Source organism: Ctenopharyngodon idella, chromosome 23 (assembly GCF_019924925.1).
Source record: "Ctenopharyngodon idella isolate HZGC_01 chromosome 23, HZGC01, whole genome shotgun sequence".
Lineage (NCBI taxonomy): Eukaryota > Metazoa > Chordata > Actinopteri > Cypriniformes > Xenocyprididae > Ctenopharyngodon > Ctenopharyngodon idella.
The window spans coordinates 20,957,615-20,966,354 of NC_067242.1; the positions used below are offsets into that span (position 1 = coordinate 20,957,615).

The window sequence follows — 8,740 nt, forward strand, 5'->3', positions numbered from 1 at the left end:
ATCCAGAATTAGTTTAAGAATCCACCATGTTTCTTACAAAGCACATTTTTATTATTATAGAAAAATGCAGTTTATAAGTACAGGGTTTTATGTTGCAGAATAAGTTTATACCTCATTCCTGGATCATTTTAACTCTATTGCATCAGTCATGTCCTTTTATAACAAATGAAACCAAAACAGCATTCAAAGGTTTGGGGTCGGTAAGATTTTTAAAATGGTTTTAAAGGCTGCATTTATTTAATAAAAAATACAGTAAAAACATTAATATTGTGAAATATCATTAGAATTTTAAATTTTCTATTTGAATATATTTTAAAATGTAATTTATTCTTGTGATGCAGAGCTGAATTTTCAGCATCTTTTGCTGCGTTCGCGCCACCTCGTATTTACCAGAATCTTGAGATGACAACACGTGACGTTATATTCAGAGCTGTTCACGTCCTCGGACTGGGAATTATGCGTTTCTATGGCACCACTATCAACGCCTAAATGAATCTACAGCGGTCAGGTGGTACAGCGGCCACGTGGTACACGTGGGAGCTTTCCTAAAACTCCCATCCTACACGCTGTAATTACGAGCTCTACGAGGACGTGAACACTTTTTACAAGCTAGAATCTCATAATTACAGGAATTACGAGGTGGCGTGAACGCACCTATAATTCCAGTCTTCAGTGTCACGTGATCCTTCAGAAATCATTCTAATATGCTGATTTGGTACTCAGAAAACATTTCTTATTATTATAATCACTTGCAGCATAGCACATAAAATTTAGACTGTTGTGCACAAGTTTAAAACATCCAGAACCTGAAATGGGAATAGTCTTCTGTATCATCTGAGGTGTTAGATTGCTTTAGCCTAGCTGTCAAACGTCTCCCGCTCACTCCTCGCTTGGCAAGTCTCGTTTTTCTTCTGTCTTCTGCCATTTGGACTCTGACACTGTGTCCAAGGCCAGAGTCATTTCCACCGGCTGGAGTTCATTTTCAGCTGGGAGGGGGGGGGGGAAACACAAGAATATTGTTTGCTATGTTTATATAGTAGGTTATTTTTCAGACAAATTCTACACACAAACCCAGAAGACTTTGAGGTTTGCAAAGAGGTATGTTGAGGGAGAAAGCGAACATCAAACGCTCAACAAACACGCAGGAGAGAGTGCTGAGCGTGCGAATACCAAACACACTTACTCAGCAGCCACGAGCGTTATGTTAGCTCACCTCACTGATCTGCAGATGTCATCTGTTAGCTAACTGTCAGGAATGGAGCGTTATATTACTGCAAGCCCTGACACTGCGGCCTAATGGAAACTGACAGACTGAAAAACATGCTGATAAAATTTGCTTAGTATTACCAGTTGTAATTAAGTGTGGAGATGAAGCATTTTTGCAATAGAAGTCCACAACAACAATATGCAGTGGAATCTGTTTGGTTACATTTAATTGGGTCTTAATGTACATGGTTCCCCTTTCTTGACTATGCAGTGTTAATGTTGATTTTTGTGTGTATTTTGCAGATTTCATGTGTGCCAGAAGCCTATTACTTAAAGTGATTTCTCAGAAAGATTTACTTAATGAAACTGTTACCCACATGCCAGAACAAATCAATCTGAGCAGCCAAAAGCCACTGGAAAAACCATTGTCTTAATGAGGTTTCAACTGAAACACTGCTGTAAAATCCAGCAAACATCACAGTTATAATTACAATTATAAATAATTTGAATTGGCTTTTTTTATATTTTTAATTTTAGTTAAATTTTTTACTAATTCTATTATGTGCTTTTGTCATTTTTATTAGTTTTTGTTTTTTTAAAAAGTCTTTCTACTTAGCTTTGAAATTCACAGTCACTAAGGGGCACAAAAAAATTTGAAATGGGCGGGTCCACTTTTACTAAAATGGCTATAACTCTTGAACAGAATGAGATATTTTCACCAAACTCGATATACTTGTGTATGGGCTCAATCTGTGGTCACAGTAAAAAAAAAAAAAAATTGCGATTGAAAACTTGGTGGTGCTATAACATGAAAAAACATGAAAACAGCTATGACTACGCAACCATTAGTCCGATTAACTTGAAAATTAGTATGCAGTGTCTTGGTCCAAGGGGCCATGATTGTCTATAAGGACAATGGCGTATCTCAAAAAAAGGCCAATAAATTTTGAGCACCTATTAGACAAAGTTAACTGAGGCTGATCGGAACGAAACTCAGTGGGAATGTACAGCTCATGGTCCTAGAGGTCTGTAAGAATTTTGAAAGAAATCGGCCACACGAGTTTTTACGCCTCCTGTAATCACATGGTGTTTCACACATACACAATGTTCATATTACCCTGTTCCTGCAGATCTACCTACCTGTAAAGTTTAGCTCCAACCCTGATAAAACATACCTGAATCAGCTAATTAAGATCTTCAGGACAGAGATTGTATATAATAGGGAGATAAGAGGGTCTGTATCTCTTACCATTGGAGAAAGTGTAACGGCTAACTTAATCACATGCTCACTTCTCAGCCTATCGTGTAATGGCAGTGACATCAGTCGCAACATTCCCTAGTCTGCCTTCTCTTAAAAAAATACATTATCAAGCTAAAATCTACATATAGTTCCCAACGAAAGTATTGTTTAGTGTAAAACATGCTGAAGATTAGCAAACAGGCTGTCGATTAATTAAATGATTAGCTATTTCCACTCATTCATTGACATCCATTCAAAAAACAGCCTCTGGTCTCCTTCCCTGCGTACCGCCAGGGGCGGGGCGTTAGCATTAGCCGTTACGCTTTTTTGGCTAAAGGTTGCAGGCTTGCCTTCCAGTGGCTTTGTTCAGGAGCACTTGATAATTATAGACAGGTGTGTTGAGCAGGGCTGGAGCTGAACTCTGCAGGAAGGTAGATCTCCAGGAACAGGGTTGGGCACCTCTGGTCTAGATCAATAATTATCAAGTTGAACTTTACCCTTTGGGTAGCTAACAGAGTCTTTCTAAACAAGCATGCAAACTTTTATGGAGATCGGACCATAGGTGGCGCTATAACTGTTGAAAAGTTTTAAAAGCCATATAGTAAATTGCCTGTATTGGCTGTAAATGGTCTTTTCCATCTATGATCTAAGTGGTTACATGCTTGCTAAATAAAACAATACCTTTTTATGTATGTGCTGTAACACCATTGCTTTACTTAATATGAAGTTCAATGATTGTTTCAACGAAAGAGCAGTTTGAAAGTTAGAAATCAATATTAAGGCCCTTGTAATTCGATGCTCTGTGTTCAGAACACGTTAAGCTGCATTTTGTCGACTAACACCCTGCTGTCCCTGTTGTACTAATCTAATATTAAGAAGTGTAATGTGCAAGTTTTGTGGTTATACATTCAAAACAGCATTTATTCAGGTGCAATATGTGTATAGTTTTTATTTCAGTTTTAGTTATTTTGGTTTAAACTGAATGCAAAAGAGAAGTGTTGCTTTGGCAACTTGCTGAAATTAAGTTTGTTTTTTTTTTTTTGTTTTTTTTGTTTTTAATTCAGATTTTATTTCAAGTAACAAATGTTAATGGTTTTAGGGACCGTTTACACAATACCATTTTCTTCTAAAAATGGAAAACTTTTTTTGTATGCGTTTTGGCCGTTCATTTACACAACAAAGGTGTTTTGGGGGCCTAAAAAACGCAAACTTTCGAAAACTGGTTTCAAAGTGCAAGTTTTTAAAAGCGATAGCATTATTGTCTCCATGTAAACTACAAAAATGCAAATTTGTGAAAACGGTGAGGTCATGTGCATGCGTATTACGTATTCAGTCTATAGGCGTGTAGTGTTTCTTTACAAAGTGACATCGCCCACTACTGGCCTGGCAGCAGAATATAGCATTTTTAGACGTTTTTGCAAATCCATGTGAACGGATCGTTTTGACAACGCTGTTGCCTGTACCCTTAGTTTTAGTTAACTATAATTAACTATAAGCATTATTCTCTCATTTAATCCAACAAAAAGCGTAAAATTGAATGTTGTTTGCCAGTTAAAACTGGTTTAGCTCCTCCATGTCCCTACCTGGTTGTGTGTGTCTCCACGGGAGGATGTCCACCCCGCTTCTGCAGAAGGAGCGATCGGTGTGGGACTCAGTGCTGTAGAGAATCTCTTGACTCTGACGCTCTCCAGGGTGCTGCGCTTTCACACGCACCTCCAGAACGGTCACCTCCTTCTCCTTCTTCAGCTTCCCAGACTTCCCCTTCACCCGTGTGCGCTTAGTGTCCACCCACACCACACGTTCCTTCACTGCTGATCTGGGTACACATGGAGATAACAAGATATTAACAGAATATATCACCCAAAATTGAATACATACCAATGCGTCTGTAAGTCTGAACTCACTCGTCGATGCCCAGGTCAGCAAGTGTGGTGTTCAGAAATGGAAATGCCTGGTCAGGGCTCAGAATTTCAATGGGCAGATGCACACACATGGGCACTGTCCAGTCCAGCTTAGTGCGCGCCGTTTTGTCATTGGTGGGGGAGTCTAAGGGGCCATCACCATTCACCTGCTTCTCCCGGGGCTGGACCCCATGCTGAACCTCTGGATTCTTTTCTTGACCTGTCAGCTTGACACTGGTGTCTTTAACTGGCAGCTGTTTGGTTTCTTTCCTTTCGTCTATGATCATTGCGTTGATTCCTTTGATTCCTTTCTGGATGAAATGATAACCCTAATCTTCTCAAATCAGCTGATGTTCTCCAAATTTGAGATCCAATCAAACCAGATGTAGACAAGTCTTCCCAGGTGCTTCTCTCTCTGCTGTTGGGTTTAGGCTCTGTGACACTCTGAGAATATTCAGAAGTCCAGTGGAGATTTAAATGGTCTGTGTGAATGTGTGTAATGTGGCGCTGACGTGTGAGCTTTATTAGTCTGTCAGAGGCTGACAAATTACAGTATGGAGAGTTGTTTATATTATTAAATCATATTTCCCCTTCCCAATGTTTAGTCTGTGAACCAACTAACTAGCATCTAACTAGCTCAGTGGGGCTTGCTTAATGCCTTTATGAAAAATTGCACCAGTAAATAAAAATAAATAACTCCTCAACGACTAACTAAATGTTGTTCCTGGTTTTTTATTTATAAAAAAAACAATATTGGCATTAGTGATATTATTTAACTAAGTGGGGTTTCACTTTATTAAAAGTTTGTAGGGGTTTTACTTCATGGAATTTTGCACCAAATATTAAAAAATAAATAAATAAATCTGTTAGGTTTCCCCACACCCAACTTTAATGTAAAAACAATATTGATATTAATTATATTATTTAACTAACTAACTAAAACTAGCTTTATAACACATTGGGGGTTTACTTTATTATATTTGAACAAACCAACCAACTAAATTTGTGGGGTTTCCCATTCAATTTTGCACTAATTTTACACTTACACAGGTCATATCACATATGAATTCCTCTAGCTGCTCTCTTGGCCCATTACCCACTAAATTTCTCAAAATGGTTTTGAACTGCTTATTACCAGACATCCTGAATATCATAATCAGTCGCTACAAATTTTTAAAACTGCAATTGTTAGGCCTCTGCTGAAGAAATGTAATCTTGATTCTTCTGTGCTCAGTAACTACAGACCAATCTCTAATGTACCATTTCTTGGTAAAATAATTGAAAAAGAAAATATTATCTATACAGCTTAATAACTACACTATATTGCCAAAAGTATTGGGACACCCCTCCAAATCATTGAATTCAGGTGTTCCAATCACTTCCATGGCCACAGGTGTATAACATCAAGCACCTAGGCATGCAGACTGCTTCTACAAACATTTGTGAAAGAATGGGTCGCTCTCAGGAGCTCAGTGAATTCAAGCGTGGTACCATGATAGGTTGCCACCTGTGCAATAAGTCCATTTGTGAAATTTCCTCACTACTAAATATTCCACGGTCAACTGTTAGTAGTATTATAACAAAGTGGAAGCAATTGGGATCAACAGCAACTCAGCCACGAAGTGGTAGGCCACGTAAAGTCACAGAGCGGGGTCAGCACATACTGAGGCGCACAGTGCACAGAAGTCGCCAACTTTCTGCAGAGTCAATAGCTACAGACCTCCAAACTTCATGTGGCCTTCAGATTAGCTCAAGAACAGTGCAAGAACAGAGCTTTGTGGAATGGGTTTCCATGGCCGAGCAGCTGCATCCACGCCTTAAATCACCAAGTGCAGTGCAAAGCTTTGGATGCAGTGGTGTAAAGCACACTGCCACTGGACTCTAGAGCAGTGGAGACGTGTTCTCTGGAGTGACGAATCACGCTTCTCTGTCTGGCAATCCGATGGACGAGTCTGGGTTTGGCGGTTGCCAGGAGAACGGTACTTGCCTGACTGCATTGTGCCAAGTGTAAAGTTTGGTGGAGGGGGGATTATGGTGTGGGGTTGTTTTTCAGGGGTTGGGCTTGGCCCCTTAGTTCCAGTGAAAGGAACTCTTAATGCTTCAGCATACCAAGACATTTTGGACAATTTCATGCTCCCAACTTTGTGGGAACAGTTTGGGGATGGCCTCTTCCTGTTCCAACACGACTGCGCACCAGTGCACAAAGCAAGGTCCATAAAGAAATGGATGAGCGAGTTTGGTGTGGAGGATCTTGACTGGCCTGCACAGAGTCCTGACCTCAACCCGATAGAACACCTTTGGGATGAATTAGAGCGGAGACTGCGAGCCAGGCCTTCTCGCCAACATCACTGCCTGACCTCACAAATGTGCTTCTAGAAGAATGGTCAAAAATTCCCATAAACACACTCCTAAACCTTGTGGAAAGCCTTCCCAGAAGAGTTGAAGCTGTTATAGCTGCAAAGGGTGGGCCAACTCCATATTAAACCCTACGGATTAAGAATGGGATGTCATTAAAGTTCATGTGCACATAAAGGCAGGCATCCCAAAACTTTTGGCAATATAGTGTATCTCAATGCCAATACACTTAATGAGACATTTCAGTCTGGCTTCCGGGCAAACCACAGCACAGAAACAGCCTTGATTAGGGTTTTAAATGATCTGCAAGTTATTCGGGAGTCAGGAAACTTGGCAATCCTTGTTCTTTTAGATCTGAGTGCTGCTTTTGACACCGTTGGTCATGAGATTCTACTCAACCTACTTCAGACCTTGGACGGTCTATCAGGTCCTGTCTTAGACTGGTTCAGATCCTACTTAATCAACAAGGAATACTATGTTACACTGGGTACTGACACCTCCAGGCGTTACATAATTTTTTTGTGGTGTTCCTCAAGGCTCAATTTTGGGTCCTCTATTATTTAATTTATACATGCTTCCTTTAGCTGCTGTAATGAATCAGTAAAATATTTAATTTCACCAGTATGCAGATGACATGCAACTCTATCTTTCACTTGCACCAGATGCCCACAGTTCAATTTCCACCCTACTAGGCTGCATAGAGAGCATAAAATTGTGGATATCACAGAACTTTCTACAGCTAAACAAAGATAAGACAAAGGTACTTGTTATCGGTAATAACATGTGGAGAACATATATTACTCCACATCTTGACTCTCTATCACTAAAAGCCAATAATCAGGCCAACTTAGGAATCATGTTTGACAGTGACCTTCCTGATCATTCAGAATTGAATTCAAGATCCTCTTATTAGTTTTTAAATATCTTCATGGGACTGCCCCAATATACCTTTCTAATCTGTTGAATAAATATACTCCAGCAAAATTGCTCCGAACATCAAATAGTAATCTATTTATCCATCCATCCATCCATAAATCACTGGGTCTACTCTGTATTAAAATTTGCATTGAATACAATAACTAACCAACCAACCAACCGATTCACTCAATCAAGTAAATCAGTGGGGGGTTCTCTTCATGAAATTTTTCATCAAATATTAATGGTTGGTTTATTAGTTGGTTGGTTGGTTAGATAACTAACTTATTGGGATTACCTTTATTCTTAACTCACAAAAAAACTAACCAACTACTTAACTTAGTGGAGCCTTTGCCCTATGACAATTTAGACTTAACACTAAAACTAACCAACCAAACTCCCTGCATTATATTTTGCACCAGATATTACAGATTAACTAAATTAAGTCTCAGATATTTTAAGAAGCTTGTTAAATGGCACAGCAATTTATAGATGTCAGTTAGACATCAATGTTTTCACAGTTCTTTTAACAACAAACAGGTACTAAGTGCTGGAGAATCATTGGTCTTATATGGTGGGGTCAAAAGTACTTTTCAGTTTGTTAGTTGCTCTGCTTGGAAAATAATTAACTAAAGTGATCCTAACACAACTACATTCTAAGCATGCAGTGCAGTTTTGTTTTCCTGTCTGACAGGTGATTACTAGAACTGAGCGATTTACTGTGTCCTTACAGCAAAGTGCCACATTTTAATGCCTTCGGAAAACATGTCACCCTCATAACTCTGCATGTTCATGTTCGTGCGGCACGCATTACAGTAATGCAGGATCCCGCTCCTTCAGCTTGGCCTATGAACTTCTGTCCTCTTTTGTCCAGTAATACAAGCTGATTAGGATACGCAACATTCCAGTATGCTGTGCTCACCAAGTGCTACAACAGTAAATACTGTCCAAAAATTTAAACTTCTCTGTCCTGTCAATGAGTATTTTACACCATTTTACATAAATTATGATTACACTCTTAATTGTTATATCATATTCTTGAAAGTCAATATGTAGCCACTTAAGACAGGTAATGTAAACATCTGATTGGGGTTCCCTTGACCATGAGCGGGCCAGATATTGA

General features: G+C 39.3%; 1 protein-coding gene across 1 annotated transcript; it reads right to left on the reverse strand.

Annotated features, from left to right (window-relative positions):
* Positions 1-141: 141 nt before the first annotated feature.
* On the reverse strand, positions 142-5,516 carry si:ch211-196f5.2 (uncharacterized protein LOC556372 homolog). Its single transcript, XM_051882352.1, has 3 exons — positions 4,351-5,516; positions 4,030-4,262; positions 142-986 (listed from the first exon to the last, which is right to left on the reverse strand). The coding sequence occupies exons 1-3, from the start codon at positions 4,632-4,634 to the stop codon at positions 880-882; spliced, it is 624 nt and encodes a 207-aa protein (XP_051738312.1). The 5' UTR covers positions 4,635-5,516; the 3' UTR covers positions 142-879.
* Between the last annotated feature and the right edge of the window lie 3,224 nt (positions 5,517-8,740).